At 37.9% G+C, this 25,338-nt stretch overlaps 1 protein-coding gene across 1 annotated transcript in view; it reads left to right on the top strand.

Annotated features, from left to right (window-relative positions):
* Positions 1–25,338, top strand: part of LOC131573667 (protein NEL-like) — a 137,712-nt gene that overhangs the window by 78,668 nt on the left and 33,706 nt on the right. Inside the window, exons 14-15 of the mRNA XM_058827845.1 lie at positions 17,455–17,577; positions 20,026–20,121. Coding sequence (XP_058683828.1) covers positions 17,455–17,577; positions 20,026–20,121 — 219 coding nt within the window. The remainder of the gene's footprint in view (positions 1–17,454; positions 17,578–20,025; positions 20,122–25,338) is intronic.

A 25,338-nucleotide genomic window follows, 5' to 3' on the forward strand; every position in this document is an offset into this window, starting at 1 on the left:
GTTAATTCTTGGGAATACTGGCAGGTCTGCGTATTTTGCAAATCAAATTAAATCACAAATCTGTTGCAAATTGGAAGGAATTCCAAGATCAACATTAAAATAATTAAGAGTCTGGGGAGATTGATTTGACGTATGGAAAAGATTTAAGAGGAAAACTACATATTTAGCTGCATAACGATGATGAATGTGTGTAAAGTAGGGATTATGATAACAGCAATACTAATTAATAATTACTTGGGAGGTTTCAATATAAAAGGAAAATGTAGGGGAAAGTACCAGCCTGCAGATACATGGCCAGTACCTCTTGACATTGATTTTTCAAGTCTGACCCATATTCTTTACTCTCTAATGATCCTGTGGGATGACTGGAAAAGTTCACCTCGACATAATGCATAGAAGAACTGATTGACATGCTTAGCCCATTCAGCTCTCACGCATCTGATACTCTTTTGTCCACCTTTCTGCCGTTTTCCCCATGCAGCCAGTAATGTTTTCCAGCTGGCTACATCATTTGGATTCATTTTACATTTGCTTTGACCACAGCAATCAAAACTGACTTTCCTAAGCTCTCCTGTTTGGCTCTATTCTTTTAGCTATCTGTGACTTATAAACAACCTACACATCTGCTTGGTTTTCAGCTAATGCCACTAGTGATGTCCCTGCTTAAGAAGATCCCTTTTAATTTTGTATTTTGCGCCTTTTTTTTTTTTTTTCCAAAGATTGGGCTTTCTTTTCCATCATTAATACTTTGTTTGAAATATAACTCTTCTGAGGGTGCTTATGAAAAAACAGAGGTGCAGTCTTTGCAGTGCAAATGCAGCCCAATCTTATCCCCCAAGTGCAGATGCCTCCACTTTGGGAACCAGCAGTCTGGTATCTAGAAGTATTTTAAAATACCAGTTATTAGGACCTACAATTTCGTTGGAATTCCAGCTCATACCATTTCTAATTCAGGTGCCCAGATTATCAGGACTTTAGCTTTTTGCCCAGTTATTATTCTCTGTTTCTTGGAAGCTACATTTATTTTTGAGAGGAAATACAGTCCCTGTCACATGGGTTTTTTATTAACATAGTACTCTGGCACACTTTGGAAAAATGATTCCTCTTGGCATCTAGAAACTCAAGTTCATAAAAGTGCATCTGCCTCTGGGCTTCTGTTCAGATTTCATTGGTTTATTTTTGACTTATAAATCCATCAATTGTTTGGGACATAAACAGTCTGAGAAATCACGTACTTTTTTCTATACTGTGCAGTAGAAGTGATGTTTAATGGCAGGGATATTTGAGAAAAAGTTTTGTTGGATTTCTTGTGAGAATGCTGAAGGTAAAATCCATCTTTATTCCCTAGAGCACAGACCAATTCACATGTCCGGGAAAAGTTCATTTCTGGGTTCTGATGTGGGTTGGAAAATGGTTTACCAGTGTAAATTGGTAGGATTTCAGCTAGCTGTGAAGTGTGGGTATTTTCCAATATCATGTATTACTAGTTTGTTTTTCTTTTCCAACTGAACATTTCAGATCCCACACATATGAAAAGGAATATTTTTATGTATTTAAAATGAGAAATAAAATCTAGCTTACATGTGAGGCATGTGTGCTCTGTTTTAGCACCAACACTAGCCTCTTTTAAGAGTAATGTAGTTTTCTGAGTTTCCATGGACAAAATCTACTGTAAGACTGATGTAATCCAGAGTTGAATGAAGTCATCTATCTTCTGTTTAAAGCTGCATGCTTGTCTTCAGTTAATTAAAGCATAAAATTTGCCTGCTTTTTCACACACAAGTGTATCCGCAAATCATCCTGATGAAGGACTGATAGTGCTTAGTACATTGGTAAATGAGACCACATTTTAATAAGTGACTAAATATGGCCTTGAGAAGCAACTTTATTCAGCCCTGCTATACGCCCTTTACCTTTCACTGGTGCAAAGAAGTTAAAAATAATAGAGTGTTGCCTCAGAGTCATAGGCTTATAGTGTCCCAACTTGGCTACATGAAAATGTCATAATGTGAGACATGATAACAATAAAAAAAGCTAATTTCTTCCTGTTTATTTCTCTTGACTTATTTTTGATTAATTCAACAGCATTCAAGTCTTCCTCAAGTTCTGCAGTGTATAGAGGAGCTGAGTTCATTGATGGTGCTTAAATAAAAGCAGAATAATTGCTCAGTATGGTGCAAGGGACAGAGCAATAAACAAGAATGCTGACAGGGGCTGGTTGTAACATCACTGTAGTGACGTACCACGGCTTGAGTAAGGAAATGTTTTAGTCAGCAAACCACCAGAGAATATAATGATGTGGGCAAATGAACCATCTGTCTCTGCATCTCTGATTTTGGCTACACCCCCACCCCAGTTATGTTAGAAGTAATGCACAGAGCAATGCAAGCTCCTCAGGGGCGATGCTGTCCAGCTATACTGCCAGGTTCGCTATTATTAATGAGCACTGTAGAAGTCAGCTTGTGTGCACGGAACATTTTTAACTCAAAGCCTATTTGATCTTGGTTTCTATTACTTGGCCCAGTTTCCATTCTGCTTTATAGTATGTCAGCCTACACGAAGCTCTCAATCTTCTTTGAGGATAAATTCTCTCCAATATCCACTTTCTGGTGGTACGATAATTCACAAAGCTAATAAAGGAGTGATCGCTCAGACTGAGCTTGTTGCTATGCGACCACATTACTAAGATAACAACACAAGTAATTTTTATATATCTTCTGTATCTTATACAACTGAACTCAATTATGCTTTATTTGGATTGGATCAGGTTATCCTTGGCAACGTAGTTTGGAGTCTGTTTCAACTTGGAATGAGAACTTTTTTTTCCTAGAGGATACTTTTTAGGTCCCATTTTCTCCTTGGTTACTGACCCAGTTCATGACAACTGTGCAATTATAGCAGGATGGATTTCTCAGCTGATCAAAATCCAACACATTTTTAAAGGGTCCTTGGTAGAACATGATTTGAGTTGTTAAACAGAAAATGTATTCCCTTGACAAAGATGGGAATGTATGATTTTCAGTACTAAATGTTTAATTCTTTTACAGAAATAATTATTTTACTAAATATATATATATCTGATATGTGTGTGTGCGTGTTAGTGCTTATTTATGTATCACTGCATAGCATATAGCATGGATTCCCTATTGGCCTTGGAAGCAAAGGTTAGTTAAAGGTATTGTATCAAAAGCAATCTCTACTTTGCATTTCTACAGTTTCTGTATTCTGTTTAATATTTATCATTCTGCAGAAACAGACATCAGAATTGATTATTTTGTTCTACAAGGAATATATTTTGAATTCTTTGTGCAATGAGGAATTTTTCAATATATTAAAGGAGTTCCAGATATCAACTTGAGAATATACTCAGCTTACAACTAACTCAGAAAAGACCGAAACCTTTTTTTTAATGTAAAAAATTTGAAATTACAATGTTTCCAAGCATTAACCATTGCTTGGTATTTATATCACAGTATTATGACAGACATCCAGTGTAACTCCTGTTTCTTGGTGTTCTGAAGCCCTCTACAGCTTTTCAATCATCCAGCATCCCTCACTAGCTTCTACAGTGCAGTTATGTGCTGTCTACAATATGATTGGAAAGTAGAGATGTAGGAGTATAGCAAAATTAACACAGTATATTGTAAAAATAGAAAATCTGACAAATCATACAGCACTAAATTAATTATTAATTCCTAAGGTAATTCCATTGGCTCTTTATGTTAGAATTTTACTGATGTTGACGCAGGAGGTGGCATTTAGTTTGCAATTAAGACACCCCAGTGCACATCTCTTCATCTAAGCTCACAATCTAATCAACAGGGGTCAAGAATTCAGCTGGACCCAACTCAGCTGTCTATTTATTCAAGGCAATGATCACGATAGGATTAGCAGATCCAACCCCAGACCTTGATTCATTGACATCCCTTCACAGCTGGACCTCCCCTGGCCTGTCCTTCTGAGGATGATCACAGGCTGTGACAGATAGACTGCAAAGATCAGGAAACACAGTAGGCAGCCTTGAGGACAGTTTGTTTGAAGTCATAAGGATCTTCCTGGCTCAGGAGATGGGAATCTGCTGCTGTCTCACTCAGTGAGCCAGAAGTGAGGGAAGTTGGATAGCTCACATCTATCATGTCTGAGCCAGCTGGTGATTGCCTCATGCCGGGAGAGTGTTGCCTGTTCTCAGAGGGACTCCAGCCAAGGTCATTGAGAGACTTGCATGAAGCAAGACAGTTTTTAAAAAAGGAACATTGGAGTTATTTAAGGTTATGTGATATATGTGCTATATTGAAATCTATTTGGAAGTGGTTTTCTACACATTCACAGTAACACAAGTTGTCTATAGCCATGATACCATTTAGCTGGGGTTTAAGGGTACTGCTGTCAGTATATGGATATCTTTTATGTGTCTTTTGGCATTCTAATGTTGAAAAACATTTCTAAACTAAGACAACACAGTTTTTAGAAAAGACAGGAGGTAAGAAAGCTAATTTCCAAGACTGGTAAGGGGAGATATACTACTTTTCAATATTGTCCAGGGCTTCAGAAGCCTTTTCTTTCAATATTATAGTTGCAAGTTTTTTATTTGAATGAAAATGGAAGATTCCTGTTTGGATAGATAGGAATTTCTGAATTATTTCTGTTCAGACAATCTGTGGGCATGAAAACCTTTAATTCTTTACAATTTTTTTCCTACTGCATGCCACATGGTGTATCTTATAATCACTGACTCCTGAAACAACTTGAAAGTGTCCTTTCTTTTTCATGAAATGTTTATGAGAGATTAATCTTCTTTATGATAATGCAAGACTATTTCCTTAACTCCTGTTTTATACTGTCAGTCATTGCAATTTAGTATGTCATCTTCTTTGACAGTTTGTCTCTGCAATAGTTCCCTATCAATATTGCTACCTTTTGTCAGTCTTTTGGACTGATGATTCTCAACTAACAAAACCATACCAAACTATTTGGTACTTCACCGTACCAAACTGCTTTCTTGTGGTACAGACCCCTTGACCAGAGCAGGAGTTGCATCCTTCCTAGTCCTTATTTGCACACAGAATTATGCTGATCTACCTTGAAATGCACAAAGTAAACATACTGGATTTTTCCACTTCACTGACTCACCCAGTGTCTGTGTTCCTATGTCTAGTCCCAAAGAAGGGCTTATATTTTTAGCTTTGCATGTAACTTCTGATTCACACTGATTGTGCAGCCAGGCTGTGGTTGGTCATGCACAAGTGCACAATGTGTAAGTTAAACTCACTTCTGCTGCCCTCCTAATTTTGTATAAAACTAGTTTCAGTTCCTGAATTTGCTCTGTCAGTGTTTCCCAGCTCATGTAAATGAGTAAAGGCAGCAGAGTCTTTGGCAAAACCTCTCTACAGCAGTCAAAAGGAGCAGATCAACAAGAAACAAATATTACCTACTGAGATAATATGTTGGCCATGCTTAGGGTTGTGATCTGCTAATGCCCCAAGGAAGACCGGTGAAATCATAAAGTCATATTGATACAAAGGGAAGCATTGGTGTCTATGTTGTGCTGGTGTACAGTATAATCCTAGGGGGTTTGGGTGAAATTTCACTTTTGTTAGTGAAGTTGCATTGTGTGAGGTAATGTTTCTGAAAGTACTGAGTCTACAAAAGACACTTGATATTTTTCCTGAGGACATTATCAGTACACAGAACTCACAGAATTGTTTTATCTAGGTTTATTTTTAAGAAAACTCTAGTGGGTTTGTGGCATCTTGAAGACTATACTAGAAAACTGAAAATCAAAATTATTTCAGAAATTATATCAATTTACCTTCTTGAAATTATGTACTTTTCCTGTAGTCAGTTGGGCAAAAATGGACATACACCCCACCTCATCAAATAACAAAAAACCACTTTGAATATATCATTGTTTCTATCAAGGACCAAGAGCTCTATCAACAAGCTTAGCAATAAAAGAGGAAGCTGCTCTACCTAAATGGTTAGTAGGAGTTTTTGTGGGAGTATTTTTTCATTCTGACAAGCTTCCAAATTATCTCAAAAAGAGAGTATCTGCTTCTTTCTGCTATATGCTGCAGTCTTTTCACATCCTCTAAAACGTATTATTTGGAGAAATGGTGCAAAGAATTGTATCTATTTCATATTTTTAAAGTAAAAGGTATTCCAGGGAAAACACATGCAGTGAGCTAGCTTGATTACACCATAACTCACACCACTTAAAATCGAGTCACTGCTGTCTTCTGTAGCTGTTCTTTAAAATTGTCATAAGAAAACAATTAGAATTAAGTGTCAAAATGTTTTATCTTTTTTTTAAAATTAATTTTGCTTTAAGAATGATATTTTTTTAAAATGCTCAATGTTCTTATTTATTTAGATTTTATTCCTTCATTATATTCACCTGTTTGAAGTGTCTCCCAATGCTAATAAAGGTGCATTTAATTTGAATGGGGCACAGAATTTAATAATTAATAGTTATTTTCTAATGCAAAATAATATTAGAGTGGTCGACTGCTTAAACATGCAATAAAAGATGAAACTATCCTAAGTATCTGCCTTGGCAGATATTGGAACTAATTTGTAAATACTTTGTAAGTTAATGTCCAAGTCACATGGAAATGGAAATTTGGGCTGGACTGACAAAGATAAGCAGCTCTGAGTCACACAGACCAATCACCAGGAAAAATATATTGTCAGCAACAGTAATTACAGCAGGTAATTGTGTCATTTACCCTGTTACAGACCAGTAAATGTGATGAGTTTGGAACACAGCAGCTGTCACACAGTGTTAACTTTGATGTTTAGGATTTGGAAACCTGTAGTAGAGTCTTTTAATGACAATACATTTAAAGAAACAAAGCTAAAGGTTTCATGCTACTCAAAGTGGGGGTAAATGGCCAGTCTTACTCAAGATAAGATTGATTTCTAGAAAGGTGAGGATTCATCAAGACTATCTGTTCTAATTTGTTCAAGTGTTTTCAAAATTTTGGAGAGTGTAAATACTTGTAAAGAAAAGTTTGTTGCCTTGTTCCTAACACTTCAGAAGGTGAAACTGGATGAACTTAAATTCTGCCTGCATCATTTTAATGCTTGAAGAGTAAATAAAGTTTGGTGGTGGTGGTAGTTTGAACAGATACTACAGTCTGCTTTGAATACCCTGTGTGTACCTTAATATATCTTCCATAGGATGGGCTTCATCTTAGTTTGAAGTGCTTCAGAGTTGTTCACAGAATCTCTGCTTAAATCCTGACTTTTCCAAAGAGCAGGCTTGTGAAGGAAGTAGGGTTACAGAGGTGAAGGCATTCTGGTATGATAGTAATAGTAGCAAAATGGAATATCTGGTCAATGTTTACTTTCTTCTTAACTTCATTGATTCTAAATTAATATTTTAACTTTTTGGGACCTGAACAATAATGTAGACTTCATATCTTTGGTTCTGCTTATTAGAACAAGTCATGGTGTTCTTATACAAGACAGCAAATTTGACGGCAGAATTTTTCAGATATGTAAATTTTGCTTTGTAAAGATGTGCCTATGCAAATATTTATTTATCAATATAAAATACACATAGCTATCTTAAAGCTTATTCCAATCTTAATGATTTTATGATGCATGTAAGTACAGAAATAGTTATTTGTAAGCTTGATAGACACTAGCATTTGAACTGTGGCAACGAAAACGTGGTGTGGTCTGGAAAATCTACCCTGAAACAAACTAGCCAGTGTCAAGTTCCATACCATTACAGAGGTGGGGGAAGGAAGGCGAGAGCACATTTCATTGCATCTCCTTTACTGTGCTGTGCAGCTTATTGTTAGAATCACTTCAGACAGCTCTGCAGGTTATCTTCTGGCATCAGGGGCTCTATCTGAACTGCAGCAGCCAGGAGCACTTTCATGGCTTTCAAGGCTGGGTGTGTGTGTTAGCTCCTCCCTGGTACTGCACAGTGATGAAGACTGGCTGTACCATTCTCCCATTCTCAAGGGCTTTTGTTTCCAGGGAAGGCAGCTGGCCTGCAGTGTTCACCAAGGATGTGTTTTCTGTGCTGTTTTGGTGTGCCGTTGTAAACTATTGCAGGGGATGTATGCTAGGGAAAATTTGGTGTATCACTGGAGATGGCATCAAGGCTGACTAAAGGGAAAAGCAGCAGTATTGCTCTACCTTACCACCAATGAAGTATAATTTTGTCCCCATCTTCTAGTAGAGAACTCTCTTAAAAATCAGGTGAACAACACTTAAAGAAGGCCTCCTCTCCCTAGAGAGCTAGAGCATCTTATATTACCAAAAATAGTGCTGTCCTTGATATACAGTGAGTGATCTGAGTGTCTTGGTCACACCACTGCCAGGAAAATGAGAGGAACTACTTCATGCATTAGGAATGTCTCTGCTGCATGAGAAGAAAGAAAAAAAGCCCATTTGTTTCCTAACATTTCTGGTATAGGCAAGTTGCTCCAGATTCCTGTAGACAAAAGCAGGATCAAAGCAACAGCAGCATTTCATCCACCACTGTGGTGCCTCTCATTTTCTTTGCCAGGCAAGTGCTGACTTAGGTAATGGTGCTGTAATGTGGTAACTGACTTTCCAGAAACCCCTGAAAGGTGTTGACAATCCCTGGTCAAAAAGAATAAAGCAGCACCAGCTGTTTCTAGAGGGTTTTGAGAACATTACTGTTCTCTGGCAGTTTTGATTGCTGAGACACCTTTCTTTCTTTCTTTCTACCACTTTGTGCATATCCACCTTCTGTTAACTTTGTGCTGAGAAAGTGTTCAGAGGTGGGCACTTTTATGGAGCCTTCTGGGCATGTGGGTAATCTGTTCATTGCTACTAATGAAATATGAGAACAGGCAGCAAGTTAGCAGCCTCAACAGCAGTCAGGTTGCTTTACAGCTTTTATTTGTGTAACACGAATATGTGTGGGAGGGAGGCCAAACATCCAACAGGTACCTATTACTAGTGGCAGACTTGTTATAACTTGGAGCCTTTTAGTAAGGAAGCAGTAAATAAAAAGGTTTGGAATTAGAAGAACTAAAATAAACATTTTTCCATTGGCTGAGGAAATTGTATTTGCAGCTTTAGTCTGGTTGTTCTACTAGCAATAAGGTAGGGAGTACCATGAGAGATGCAGAATTTGCTATTGTTATCACTTTCAACCACATAACAGAAGATTTTGAAAGCTTCAGTTTATCTATAAATGTCTGGGAGGTTTTGTATGCAATTAAAGTTGAAATTAAGATTTATCTAGAAATAAGTAGAGCATCTGGCTAAAGAAAAAAAAAGAGAAAAAAATAGATTAATCTGTGGAGAAAGTCTAGGAAGTGTACACAATGAAATACCTTTTAAAAGATAGAAACATTATTTTAAAATGTCTCTGGTAAAAGATATTAAGATATCATTTTGAATTAAGGCAAAAAAGAAGTGGGTGACAAGGTCCTTGTCAAGGTCTAGACTGAAATCTCTTAAGGTGGGATTTTCAAAATCATTTTTCATTTATGCTACAGTCCTGCCATTGTAATCAGTGGGAGTTACAGACGTTCCTTTAGGGGAAGCAGTTGAGTCTCTGCTAAATGCTTTAGAAAATCCTTCTCTAAAGGATTCTTCTCTGTTCAAGATGGAATATAGAAAATGGCAGATGTTGAAAGAAAGTGGAGAGAAATTAAATCTTTTTTAACGTTAGCTGTCGGGCAAAATATTCTTCAATATATTTACTCTGCCTCACTGGTTAAAAAGTATAAAAATTCACAGGATGTTACATGGAGTAACACTGATTAATATTGCAATAGAAACCTCCATTAGAGGAGTGTATTTTGTAAAAATATATATTATTCCATGAAATTGGAAATTACAAAACACATTTTGAGGAAGAAGAATCTTAGGTGGGTTTTATCAAAGTCTAAGTGATTTGATCAAGAGCTACAGAAGAAGATAGAGGAAATAAGCATAGGTCTGCCACAAAATATGTATTTTATCCATCAACTTGTTTTTTTTTTGTCTGAAATTACTTAGTATATCTTTGTCTTCCCAGTGTTGCAAGAGATCTTGGCACAGACTTCTTGGTGTGCAGATCTCACACAAAATGTGGACTGGTCAGCATTTAAGTTGTGTTAACCTTTTCAAGTTGAGTCCTAGATGAGAGTTTATCTTGTTTAGAGCCATACAATTCATTATTAGAGCTATAGAATTTGGAATTACTAATGGAGAATTCAAAAGGACTTAAAACTAGGGGTCATGTATTCCATAAGTCTAGGAGGAAAATCCAGAACAGGAATAACCAAAAAGTAAAGAGATTTTTGCAAAGAAAAAAGTCTCAAAGTCAAAGGATAGGAAAAAAAGTATACACTTCTTGTAGGCTTTGGTGTGCAAAATAATTTTCTTCAGATGAAAGTCTGTTGTTTTTTCAGTTACTTTTAATCCCACATCAGTAACTGCCAGTAATATAGATTGCTTTTTATATTTTCTTAGTAGTATAACTAGGATGCAGTTCTGGAGCTTTTTTTAAATTTTCATATGGATATGAAAAGGAACACTGGATTTCACGTGTATCCCCAAGGGGATTTTCTTCCTAAGGTTTCCTTACAGTTGCCTTATTTTCCCTTTTTTACCATGTTAACACCAAATATAGAATAAGTAAATAAGCTAATAGCTGGAAGAGAGAAAAGAGATCTGGATGAGTTAATGAGAGCTGTTTGCCCTGAAGAACAACAATGGACTAAGCAATTGCCAACAGAAACAGCATCTCATAAAGCAGGATGATCTCTAAAACAGACCTTGAGACTAGAACCATGTGCATGCCAGAGCTATTTTTATTTTATACATAATTAAAAGAAAAAAGTAGGAAAGTTCTGAATATAGATGTGCTGGGTTCAGCTGGGGCTGAGCTAATTTTCTTTATAGTAGCTGGTGTGGGGCTATGTTTTAGATTTATGCTAAACTCAGGGTTGATAATATAGAGATGTTTTTGTTATTGCTGAGCAGGGCTTACACAGAGCCAAGGACTTCCCTGCTCTTTGAACTGCCACTCTGGGGAGGAGACTGGGGGTGCCTGGGGGGTTTGGAGGAGACACAGCCAGGACAGGTGACCCAAACTGACCACAGGGAGATTCCAGACCGTGTGACATCATGCTCAGTGGATACAGTGCGGGGAAGGAGGAGGGAGAGGGGAACATTTGGAGTGATGGGGTTTGTCTTCCCCAGTAACCATTACATGTGATGGGGCTCTGCTCTCCTGGAGCTGGCTGAGCACCTGCCTGCCATTGCAAAGCAGGGAATTAACCCCTGGTTTTGCTTTGCTTACATGTGCAGCCTTTGCTTTCTCTATTAAACTGTCTTTATCTCAAACAATGAGTTTTCTGGCTTTTGCCCTTCCAATTCTCTCCCTGATCCTGCTTGGGGAGGGAACAAGCAGCTGCTCTACAGAAATTGTCATTATGGCTGCACTGAAGAAAGAATTAGAAATTGAGGACCAAGAACAGCATGGATATATGGGAGTAGATGAATACAAAAATCAGTTAAGTAACAGGATTAGCAGGAAACGCTCTTGTAGACCTGGCTTTTGGTGTCCCCAGCTTTGAACTGAAGCTGCTAATGGTCATTAATCATTAATGACTCAAGCATTAACTAAGGGTAAACTATGTGATGGTAACTCTATGAGTAATTAAAACACAGGTTCAATTTTTTAAATTAAGGAATATATATAGAAAAAAATGAATTGAGGAACACCAATCAAAAATTTGAACATAAATGTATGGAAAATATAAAATCATAGACTTCTGTAGGTTGGAAAAGGCCTTTAAGTCCAAGCCAGCACTGGCAAATCCACCACTGAACTGTGTCCCTAAGTGCCACATATACATGTCTTTAGATGCCTCCAGGGATGGTTACTCAAACACTTGGGCAGCCTATTCCAGTGCTTGACAGCCTTTACAGTGAAGAATATTTTTGTAGTATTCAATCTAAATCTCCAAGCACAACTTGAGGGCAACTTCTCTTGTCCTGCTGCTTTGGAGACAAGACTGAGCCCTCACCTGTGTACAATCTCCTGACAGGTGGTTGTAGAGAAGGTCCTTCTGGGCCTCCTTCAGGCTAAACAATCCCAGTTCCCTCAGACACTCCTCATAAGATTTGTTCTCTGGTCCCTTTATCAGTTTCAGTGCCCTTCTTCGGACACTTTCCAGCAAATAGTTCAATAAATTTACAGCATTTGCTCTTTAAAAAGAGTGTGCATATACTGTGATTTAAATTAACTCTGCCAATTAGAGTTTAAATGAGTTAATATGAAGTCTTAAAGAGATTAACCATCTGCCACTTCTCAAATGATCCTGATGGAGTAAGTCTTCCATATTACACATATAATTGCTACTAATTTTTGTCTCGTACATGAACTATAGGTGGGGGAAAATCCCCTTGTAATTCAGATAAGCTGCAAGTGGGCATTTAAGTGTGTTGGCTATTGATAATTCAAGTAAATCTCATCTGTTGTCACTGCCACATCAGATGGCCAGCTGGTCATCATTGTTCTGTAGTTCTATACCAAGTCAATGAGAATGAGACAGAAGGCGAAAGTAATTTCAATTCTTGAATGTGGAAAAAGTGAAAATACCTAATATATTCTCTTTGTTTAAATGATTTTTATTTATTCTGGGTTCACAAGTTCTTCACTCAGCAATGAATATCTGTTGCATGGTGTTACAAGATTACAGTTGCAGGGATGTATTCTATTTATATTTTTGGGAACTTACATGCATTTCTGCATCTTAAAGATTACCTCAGCTCTTATTTTCCAGTGTTGTTAATGGATGGTTCAGGAAAACTGCTGGCATATTATTCATCCCTAAGCAAGGGATGCAACTCAGTCATCATTGCTATTGGATTGGATTATGATTATTTATTTTTTTTAGACCTCTGCAGAACTTGGATACACAAAGCAAGTATTGGGAAGGCTTGCAGTATGCATGTAGGAAATGCTATACAGACATTTATTTTTAATCATAACATACATGGTAGGAAGGCTAGGGGTTGATGTTGTATAGTGCAGATGAGGAGACAGGTGCCACACCTTGTGGACAACATGTTAAATTTTACTAAGTTCAGCAAAAATCTCTGCACAGATAACAAATTTGGTAAGACATGTCCCCAGCTGTCATTGCATTGAGATGAATCACAGCATCTAGTGGGTCCTGATCAGTTTGTCACCAGTCTCACTTTGTAGGATGCAATACTTCACCCTAGATACCCTTCTGAAGTAAAGTTTTTCTCCATCAATCAATATGGAATATTCTGAAATAGTATTTCAAAATAAATCAGAATAAAATAGAATTCTTGATTTTTACTGTATGTGCCTCTATATATAGATATGTATGTATGTATATATATATATTTTTGTCTGTGTATACAATGTATTTGCACACACAAATATGCAAAAGTAAATCAGTTGCATCATCACATAATTTCTGCCTTTTGAAGTTGTCTGTGTTGTAAGAACTACTTAATGAGACATTCATGAGCACTTACTGTTACTGTTGTTATTACTATGAGGCAATAGGGAATTTTGGAGTTAAAATTTTTTCTCTGTTTAGAAGGATCTCATTTCAGAGATAGTTTAGTCAATATAAGCAGAGTATTTAAAGCTTCATTTGATTCCCAGAACAGAGATATTATTAATTTTAACACTGTTGAGCCTGACACATGAGTCCTGGACAGTGCAAAATGTATTTCAGATATATTAGATAATAAAGCTTTAGAATTCATCATTGAAACCAATGCAGTTGGTCTTTGTACAAGATGTTTATGCAAGTTCAGGTTGGTAAATCACTAAAATTTCTCTGGAAAAATATTTTTTTTCTTTGCATCTGTAATACTATTGTAGCTGGCTTGTTCCTATATTCATTATGGTATGCAGTGAAATAAGTATGGAACATTCATCAAACGTGTCACATGATTTCTAAAGATTTTTTTAAATAAATGGCCTTGAGAAATAAAATTTTAACGTTTCTGAATTAGTCAAATAATGTTTCTAAACTGGTTTTTGAAGTTAAAAAACATATTGCAGGTTCTTTTAATGATTCTTTTATAAATTGTATTTTTAGCTTCTTTGTAATGCATGGTCCTATCTGCTTCTGCAGTTTCTGATTTGGTATTTAAGATTGCTCAGCTCAGGCTCTGCAATTTTCTCCTTTTTCTTTTAAACACTTTTCCAAGTGTTTTGTTTAAAAAAGAAACCAAAGTGACAAGCATGAATTAATGAAGAATTATGAACAGAACACTACCCTTTTTATTAATAATAAGTATTTCTGTTTTAACAAAGCTGAACAATCTGTCTTGCTATCACTAGTGATAAACCTGTTCCTGGTGGTCTCTTTGAACTGGTATGGATAGTGTGCCAAGTGCTGAAAGAGAAGATGTAGTGACATGGTTTATGTACAGGATGTATTCAGATGTAGTTTAACCATGTAATCAGTCCAAAACAGAGCCACTTCTGAAGTACAAGCTGTCTGCTCTCTTAGGTGTCACGGTAGAAAGTAATATGAAGAAACACTGTGTTTAAATGGTTTTAAGTGTATTATTGAAGCTAAGATCAGGTGATACAGAGAAACAAATTTAGATGGATTGTAAAACACACTGATCCATTTTTTTCTGATTTTTTTGCAGTCCAATCATCTAAAAACCTCCTTTAATTGAATCACAGATCTTCTCCTTACTCGGAAACATTTTCCTTCTAAAAGTGACATGTAAACTTCAATCCAGGAATCATTTATCAGATCATGAATTTTTCATGAGTCAGTAATATGTGATTTCAATAAAAATAGACCTGAAGTTTGAGCAGACAACCACAGAAGTGATGGCTGTTTCAATACAGTTTTTACAGAATCATCCTCCATGAACTTTCTTAAAGGAGGATAAGAAACCTCAAAGCTTAAGTAGGATACCAGGCATATTACCTTTGCATCCAAGTCCTGTTATTTAGCTGATGGAAAATTAATTTCATTGATATAGTATGCTTTAAGGAAAAAAATCTGTCTTGAAAGATATAAGGTTTTCTTACCCCCAAGAAAGTAAATGTTAGGAAGGCATATTCAAATGTGGCAGTCATCTCTTTATATGAAGAACATATATCTATGCAAATGATCTTCAAGGCTCTGGTCCTGCAAACCTTGGTGGGCTTTCAGATCTGCTCCAGCCACACTCATAGAGCCCTTCCTCTTATTGTGGCAGTCTGCAAACACCTGCTGCCCTCCAACATACTCTTTTCCCTTGTTAAGAGCTGCTGTAGGTGCAGGAGTGCTTCTGCATTCCTAAGGCATAAGATGGATGACTGTGCTTCCTCTTTGAGCATGATAGTTAATTTGTCAAATGTAGTTATTTCAGCTGAGTTTACAAGTGTGATGTATTGCTGTAGGGACTCTTCCTCCTGAGATACCAAGATTATGGTTTTGCAGGATATTTTGGCCTGCTGAATACATTTCATGCATTCCCATAGTTATTTTATTCTTGTGTGCTATTTTAAAATTACAAAATAATTAATATTTTTTAAACAAAAAAATATTTAAATAATATCATAATGTTAACATAAAATAAGAAAGCCAGGATACTTTTACAATATAGATTATACTTTTTTTTTTACCTAATTTGCACGACCCTTACTTTATTTTTCTATTATAGGGTGGTTTCATATAAGTACTGTTTCAGCTAGCATAAGAGATTTCACTGTTAGGAGGTCAGAGTCAAATATTGTTAAGTGGATTTTAGAGGGGCTGGATCATTTGGTGAACAATAACAATTTTAGTTATTCATGCTGAGAGCAAAGTAATTAAATCTCGTGCTGGAGGGTAGAGGCCTGCAGCCTGTGCTCTGCTGAATCCAGTGAGGGTTGAAGAGAGCATGATTAGTTATACAAGAGACACAACTCCTTGTTTAGAAGAGGGATGTTAGGTTAATGTTATTAAAAACCAAACAAATAAACACTCAACAACAGCAAACCCACAAAAATAAAACTAAACTTGTGTAGCATTTAAAATTTATTAGTTACATTGAGGGGAATGTTTCCCCCTTTTCAACAACAAGTCCTTGCCATTACTGGAGGAAAATTTACCTCTCCTGATGGATTGGTTATGTGCCATTCTGCCAGTTTTATACTCCTTCAGTTTATGGCCACTATTGAAATAGCAAGCTGAAAATTTCCATAGTGATTTGCAAATGTTAAGAAATTAATTTTCCTGACAAGTCAGTGGGATATGTGCAGACATTATTTATATGGAGGAAGATTCAGAGCAGTCTTCCCCCTCAAAATGGGGGAAGAAAGAGCATCTGATTCCAGATTTAAGACTTGTGCTAAATAGCTGGAACTGGTCTAAGCTGTACTAATAGAATTCACTAAAATCTGAGCAGAATGATGGCTATGAAAGCTTCACATGTGGCTTAGTCCACATGTGCTGATTAAAATTAGATGTCTTTATGTTCTCCAAACAGCTGGTTTTCCTGAGATCTAAATTTCAGGGCTCTGAAATTATATGTGGGTAGGTAGATGAATACTGTTGATTTAACAAAAATTCAAGGTATTTCCAGAAGATGGAAGCATTTTATTTTGACGCCTACAGACTAAGATACTGCATTTTGAAAATAATAGAGCCTTTCATGTATCATTTTGAAATGACATTTTAGGACGTCTTAAAATAAGATTCTGTATACCATCTCTTAAAAATCACAAACTGAAATATTAAAATGTTCTGTAACTTAAATACTTAAGCAATGTTGTTTTTGTTTTTTTATGGATTAAGTAGTGCATTACAAGTCAGCACAAAATCTCATTCTCCAGACTGTTAATTTATTCCCAAAAGGGATATTTCCTTGTATGTCCTACTCACCAGACTGAGGAGTCTCATCCATCACACTCTGGTGCTAGGACGTACCGTGCTAGAAATCCCTTTTAAAGCAGGCAGACCTCTGTTTTCAGGTTATTTGTTTTGTCTAAATAAAGCACTTTGTATGGGCTGAAGGGAGGGAAAACACGGGCTGCACTTTGAAGACCTGCCTTCTGCTACCCATGCCTTTTGCAGTTTGGAGCATGTGTCTGGCACCATTAGTCAGCTTTCTGAAGGAAACCCTAAGAATCCCTCATAAGATAAACCTGCATGAATAAATTATACAGTACAAGTTGCATATGGATTTTCAGTATGCTAGCCAGCTCTTCAGCAAATGTTTATGAGAATACTGTAGCCCACATAGAAAGCGTAATGATGGTGGCTCCCTGTTAATGAAAGTGGAATTATGCTGCAGTGCAGTTATCACATACTAGTATGTGATAAAAATAAATACCTTGGCTATCCCATGGTTACTTATTCACGTAGCTAGCCCTATTGCCAGAAAATAGTACTGTGTTTCTCTCTTTTTAATCTGGAAACCTATACAAAGCTCCTATTTTGTTGAGGTTTTAAAAATTCAGGATCATCCCGTTCTTGTTTCCCTTTTTAGAGCATGACGAATGTGTAACAAACCAGCACAACTGTGATGAAAACGCGCTCTGTTTCAACACCGTGGGTGGGCACAACTGCGTCTGCAAGCCGGGCTACACAGGAAATGGTACCATCTGCAAAGGTAAGCTGCTGGAAACCTGAATGAGATGCTCTGTCATAGTTGATGCAATTCTGGTCATTTGCCTCGGACGAGACAGACAAAATGCCGGGCTAGACACTTGGGTTCTGCACCTGTATGATCTTCACAGGCGCATATACACTGGCTTTGCATTTGGCAGTTTGCAGTAATTTGATGGTGATGCATACATAGATAGTAGGCTCTAAAATCCAAAGTAGTTATGTTTCATTTTTTGTGTCAGCAGCTGCTATATATGGTACACCATTCAAGGAAGCCTTCAGTTAGGAAAGTTATGTCTGTGAAAACATTGTCAGATTTACATTGTCCATGGTCAATGACTTGCTGTTTTACTTGGATGAACTAAAAATTGTTTGGTATGTCCTGTTGTAAGTGAGAAAAGCAGTAGACATGGGCACACAAAACCTTTACTACAAGTGAGGTGGTGTCATGTTTTCTAACATTCTCATTCATTGCTAAACATTAGAACTTAAATTTCTAGTCTTAAAAGGATGCTTTCCCAGAGGTACAATGCTGCTTTTATTCCTGTTGCATTTCACATCAGAAGAAATTATACTTTGTAGTTGGGCCCAAATCCTTGGAAGATCTCATGCTGTGAGAACAGGATATATATTGAGAATGCTTGAAAATAAAAGTAGTGTAGCTGTAGGGGAATGAGCTCAGACATGAGAAGTGGGACAGATGCAGCATCATTCCCAGTGCTCCTTGAGGTTGTGCCTCGGTGATCTTGATCTCTTAGATGTCAGAATCTAAGGGTCCAGAGATAACACTGGTAATATCACATAGATGCCTTCTGCTGCTGTCTGTTGCCAAATCTAAGCAACCCAGAATTTCTTTAATTGATAAGTCTGATTAAGGTCTTAGCACTAGTTATTCCATCACCTGTTAGCAGTACAATTTTTCTATATATTCCAAAGACAAGCTCTTTGTAAAACATGGCAGCCTGGTTCACTTCCAGTCAAACACGAGTAGAGGGAGACGTGTCAGCAAATATATCCTTTTGTGCTGGGCTCTCTGGGGAATAAGAAGAAAGTCTTATCCTGATGAGGTTTAAACCCAGGCCATATTCTTTCAGAAGAGCACAACTCATTCCTGTGCTGTGCTTTGTAGTAGTCCCAAATTATTCTGCTGGAGGTGAGTCAGCTACAAAAGATTTCTTTGGGTCAAAGAGAAGGTGTATAACCCTACAGCACTGTGTCAGCTCTTCCGAGTAAGAGCTCTGGCTGCAGATCTGACAATTCAGAGTGCACCTGGCCTCACTGTGAAAGAAAAGTATATCCCTGCCCTCCCTCCTCAATATTGAGAAGACAATAAGCAGGAGAAAGCTCCGAGCCTGTGCATTGAAATCTGAGAAATGCACTTCTCTTCAGCCCTGGCTTGGATGCCGGTGTCCTTCAAAGGGACCTGGATGCACCTCTTGTCCCCATGCCTTTGCCAGCTTTTCATGCACTGTGCTTCCAGCTGCTTTCCTGTGCACCATGCACCCCTGGGGCAGGAAGCTTAGATGTTTCAGTGGCAGTGGTCTTACACCAAAGGCTGGTGTCTCAAAACTGAGAGCTGGATAGCTCAAATCTGTAACAGTTTTCTCTCAGATGAGCCATAAGGCCTCATCAGTGGTGCTGTTACACAGAGCAGCTGCAAACCAAAGCCTGGCACCTCTGGCTGGTTACTAGTGCAGGGCCAGACCAGTGCCCCGAAGCAACTCTTTGTGTTGGTTTTAACTTCCATCTGTCTAGTTTCACCTACGGTTTCTTCTGGCCAGAGAATTTCCAGTTCCATATTGCAGACGCAATCAGAGCAACTAACAGCTACTATGTTTTCAATCAGAGGTGGTTGCATTTCTCGGTCCAAAAAAGCAGCTCTTTAAAGCAAACTCTTCTGGAGAATACTACACCAAAATATATAAGCATGGCATGCCAAAGAACAAACCTAAGGATTGACTTTAAACTGTAAATGCTAAAAGTTTTGAAGTTCTTCAGAATGCCATAAGATAAAATTAGTATTTTTACTGTTTCTATTAAATTACTTAGTAAAGAACTGAGGTAGCCAGACAATTTAATAGCCAGTTGTGCCTATAATATTCAGGCCTTTGGGCAGCAGAGCAGACCAGCACTGCCCTAGGAAGAGTCTGTTCCAAGGGAAGATGTTGTCTTTCACTGCTTCCCAGTGCATGGGAAGGAGCACATATGGGAGCTGTTGTCTTCAGATGATTTACTCTAATCTCCTCCTGTAGCTTTGTCAGCCCATCTGGCAGTGAGGCAGGGGGGCCATAAACCATCTCTTTGTGACCTCTGTCCTTAGGAGAAGGCAGTCTCTGCACTCCACGCTGCACGGACGGCGCTCTGTGCCAGCCTGCTAGCAGAGACTGCGTTCACCTGCGGGATTGCTGAGTGTGACCCTCTTACCCACATACTGTGATTTTGCATTTTGCAGCATTTTGCAAAGACGGGTGTAGGAATGGAGGAGCCTGTATTGCTTCCAATGTGTGTGCCTGCCCACAAGGCTTCACTGGACCCAGCTGTGAAACTGGTAAGATTATAACTTAATTTACAATGAAGATAATCCATGGAGGATGTTTGAAGTAATCCAAGAATAAAGGAGAATTTAAGTTTGTGCCCTGAAAGAGAAAACTGCCACTAAAACGTTACTCACTCTTCTTAAAGGCTTCCCAAGAGAATATATTACAGCAATTCTAATTAGAACCACATGGACTGCAAAAATTAGAACATGAATTAAGACATCTTGGGTTTTGATGTTTCATAATTAATAAGATTATTATGGACTTGCTTTTCACCTCAAATGGCCTTTGGTGTCTCATATAAATAACAGATAATCTGACATCTGGAAATAAATTCAAGTAACTGATTACTTCTGTGTTCCTGGTTCAGTAACCACCTTCATTTGCAACGTTATTTGAAGACTTGTGATTAACCCAGCTTACTTTACTCTGTTAGGGCAGGTTCCTACTGCTACAGTAGAAACAGTGTTCCTACCGCTTTTACCTCCTTTCACAAGCATTCCTTTATCTTCCCCTGCTACTCCTGACGATGGCAGTACCACAAGACTTCGTTTTAGAACTTTATCTTTTAAGTCTTGGATCTAATCAAATTATATTGCCCAGCAGAGGATGTAGAATGTTAATTCTTGGCATCTCAAGTGCCCGTAAATAATTTTTCAAAGTTCAAATGAATAGCTTCAGCACCTTTATTTATTGCTGCAGAATTTTTAAATGCATTCTAAGCATACTTGCCTCCAGGAGGTAAAGAGAGAAAGCTTGCTTAGATTAATTGGCTTCAGTATGCCTAATAAAAGGGCAGTCTGCCACCTATGATTGACTATTGTTGCTGTTCTATATTGCATTTCATAAATCTTCCAAACAGTAGAAAGGAGGTCATTTGAGCAAGTATTGCTTTCATCTGACTTGTAAACATATCGAGTGTAATGAAAAACACAGACCAGTCTGAATTCTGTATTATCTAGTCTATATGAGAGGTGAGAAATGTTGGTTGTTTTCGTTCTTCTGTACTTGAGCAGATATTCCTACAGAGCACATGAAAGATGCTGTGTGAAAAGCAGCATCCTAACTGTTCATCTATTTCTAAAACAATGTTAAAAGAGCAAGTTTTCAAATATTGCTCATTATTTATTGTATTAGTGTCTTATATGTATTTTACAGATACCCATATCTTGCAAATACCATAGTACAGGGCACCAAGGTCTCTCCATTGTCACACTGTTTGGAATAGATTGTATGCTAAGATAATGCTCAAGTATTAAAACAATTATTTTTTTTTAGTAACAGCTGTCTTACACACTCCTTGAACTATTCCTGCTCTCAACTAAATACAACATGTATAGTTTCAAAGTGCATAATCATCTTTTGCAGCTTTATACCCCTCTCTGAAATGTGCAGACTAAAAGCATATTTGTTTTAGTCTCCTTCTATAGGTAATAGCCACTATCAAAGAGAGGTTTTACTAGCTTTTCAGAATTGACCCTGGAAGTCCTGTCTGTGCTCCCTTCTTCATAGGTCAATCCAGGCTCACCCAGTCCTCAATCCAGTAAATTCGAGTACCTTAAGCTAACTTTAGTTAGATTAACTGCATTCAGCCCCAAATGTCCTTCAAAAGAATCTGAACTGCTGGCCTAACTTCCCATCCTTCCTGCCCTTCAGAAAGCATATAGGGAGGCAGGTAGAGGCTTGGAGCTCATCTTATGCCTTTCTGAATACTTGACCTTGATGTTTAACATCAGGTTAGTATGGTGGTGACCTGATACAACATAGCTAGCAATAATGCTGATATGATGTGGGGCCAATTTGCCAGCCCCAAACCAATTTCATAGCTCAGTTTTTTGAGAAGACTCTCTCTTCTGTTTAATTTCTGTTGAACATATTTTTTTCCTATGGAAATAGTGGAAATAAACAATGCTAGAGGTCACCCACAGGAGCACAGATCTGGTCATCTCATGTGGAGACTGATATGCAGAGTAGGATTGTCATCTACTTGTGCATGTAGTTGACACATACAGAATGAAATATGGTCAGAGTGGCATGGAAGAACTGTCTGGTGGGTAAAGGGTAAAAGCTGATTTTTTTTCTGAGAGTGCACTGTCAGAAAAATGGTGCTGTATACAGCCATAAAAGAAAACTGGGGCTTCAAACAGTACACATTCACTCATAGTGAATGTAGCAGAGTTTTCTGAAGGTAGTTCTCGTTAGGCTTGAAATGTTTCAAGATGTTCGTACTACAAATAATTTATGCTGGAAGCTTGCCTTTGAACAGTCTCTATATCTACAAAGGTGATGCAATCTTCTCTAGGCAGATATCTTCCATTTGGATCACATACAGAGAAGGAGGAGGATTGATGTAAAGGTGTCAAATCTGTTTTAAAATTGTACATCACTTATTTCTGTTTATGCTACACATATTTTAAAACTGCTTATTGAAGTACCTTGTGATTTTATCTTAAAATATATAGTTATGTAGACATTTTCAGCAGCTGCTAAACCTATGAATTAATTAGCAGGAGATTGAATCCATAACCCAGCAATAACCTAGAAAATGCAATAATCAGTTCTTACTGTTTCCTTCTGTAAAAAGTGTTTTAAGAATTCTGCTTAAATAATTTCTCAGAATCATAGAAAAGAGAGGATAAAGTTGGAAGGGACCATCTTGTCTAATACCTCTGCTCAGAGCAGGGTCAGATACAGATGGCTTCTACAGCTCGCGTACAGGACTGTGCCCTGTTGGACTCGGAGTGTTTTCAGGGTTGGAGACTCCACAAGTTCTCTGGGCAACTATTTCCATTGTTCAATCATCCTCAGAGTACAAACAAATTCTTTTCATTATGTTCACATTAAATTTGCTATTCCCCTAGTCCCTTTTCTGGACACGACTAAGAGTTTCTAGCTTCCTTCAATGCTGTTAGGTATTTATACAGATTGATAAGTTTCCCCTCAGCCTTTTCATTTCCAGGCTGAACATCTCAACTCTACTAGCCTCACCTGGTATGACAGATGCTCTGCCCCATTAATCATCTTCATAGCACTGCACTGGATTTGCTCCATGTGTCACCTGTACTAGGGAGTACAGTGCAAGATCCAGCGCTCCAGAGAGGATCCTAGCAGCATGAAACAGGGGGGCACTATCACATCCTGTGACCTGCTGGCAATACTCTTCCCAATGCAGCTCTGGAGGCTGTTGGCCAGCTTTGCTACAAGTGCACAATGCTGCTTCATGTTCAGCCCAGGTCCACCAGCATCTCCAGATTGTTTTCTGGCAAGTAGCTTTTCCTCTGCTCTCCTGGTGCCTGAGGCTGTTTCTTAATACTTGTAGGACTTTGCGTTTCCCTCTGAACTTGAAGATATTCCCGGTGGTCAGTTTCTCCAGCCTGCTGAGATCCCTCTGAATAAAAACTCTCTCTTACCCTCAGTAAAACTATCTGGTGTACCAACTTCTCCTCCAAATTTCGTATCATCTGAAAACGTACTGAGGGTGTTCTCTGCCTTATTGTCCAGATGTTAAGCAGTCCTGGCCCAGTATCTGGTGTTTTCCCAGGTGGATGTTGACTGGATGTTGATAATCTCCAAATGGATGTTGTATAGCTGATCAGAGCTCTCTGATGCTGGGCACTCAGCAGGTTTTCAGTCTATCTCACTGTCCATTTATTTAGCCTGCACTTTTTAGCTTAGTCTCAGGATGTTATGTGAGTAACAAAAACCTTACTAAGATAACCAACATACATGGCACTTCTCCTGTTCATCAAACTTAGTCATCTTTAGAAGGCTATCAGGTTGGTCAAGCATGATTTCCTCTTCATAAATCAGTGTTCACTGTTCCAAATTACATTCTTGTCCTTAATCTGTTTAGAAGATACCATCATCTTCTCAGGTGGGGAAGTGAGGCTGACTAATCTGTAGTTCCTCAGATCCTTGCCTTTTTCAAAGATATGAAGGATATTTGATTTCTTCCATTTCTGAGGAGCTTCTTTCAGTCATCATGACGTTTCAGAGACAATTGAGGTTGGCCTCAAGTCTGACATGATCCAGCTTCCTCAGCACTCCTGGGTACATCCAATCAGGTTTGATTGACCTGTGTATTTTCCCAACTTATTTAGATATTGATCCTTCTCCACCATTGGTAGATTTTTCTTGCTTCAGACAGAATTTTCCACTTGTCTTGGTGACCTGGGACACCTGAATGCAAATCTTATCTATAAAGACCAAAGTGAAGAAGGCATTGAGCACCTCACTGTGTAGAATTTCCTTTCCAAAACCCCTCCTTGCACACTCAGTCAGTATCTATATTTCTCCCAAAGCCTGAGAGAGATGATGCTGTTCATGCTTAGGTCCTGCCTGTGCAACCCAAACTCAGTGCAGCTTTTGCAAAGAGAAGTGAAGTCCTGTGTAAATAAGAATGGTTGCATACAAATTTTTCTTCCAAAATTGTACGTCTGGGGTGTCAGTAGTAGTCTCATTTCTTTTGGAAACATAAGAAGAATCAACTGTTGCTGCTGGTCAGCCATTTCAATGTGCTGCATTCACTGTGGACTGTCTAACACTTAACAGAGCACAGAGCTGCTACAACACCTTTGAATGATTTGTTGGGAGTCCTTTAGATTCATCATGACCTGTGCCCTGTGGAAATGGATCAGTGGAAAGAGGCAGCAGATGGAAGAATCATATGCAGATATATCAGCCCATACTACCTTTTTAAAGAAATTGGTATTAAGCCATAAAAATTAGACTAAAAGTCATCAGGTCACAAAAATGAGTGGGAGAATTTCTGTGTCTCCTCCCAAAGGATATGGATTGAGACATTATTAATAGTGGGAATGTATTCATTGGTTTAGGAAGGCTGGGTTTATATATTAAAAATTTTTTAAGTCTTAAAAGGCATGCCAGCAGTTTATCAAGTAGAGCAGCTTAGAGGTGTAGAGCAGCAGTATAGAGGTGAGACTACAAAACAAATTTAAAAGTATTCGTGCCTGGTAAACTTTTTCAAAATACCTGACTTAATACTGTCTTCTTTAATTGCAAAATTATGAATTCTTCAATTGACATTTTTAAGTACTGTCTTAAATTGTATTTGAAGTGTGTTATATTTTAGAACTCAGATCAGGATGACTTTGTTAGATTTGCTTGATGTTACTGCCAGTCCTTTATTTTGGTGACAAAGCATTAAGAATGGATTTGTTCTCCTACTGTAAATACATATCTACTAGTGTATGCACACAAGATTACAG

This window comes from Poecile atricapillus, chromosome Z, assembly GCF_030490865.1.
Source record: "Poecile atricapillus isolate bPoeAtr1 chromosome Z, bPoeAtr1.hap1, whole genome shotgun sequence".
Lineage (NCBI taxonomy): Eukaryota > Metazoa > Chordata > Aves > Passeriformes > Paridae > Poecile > Poecile atricapillus.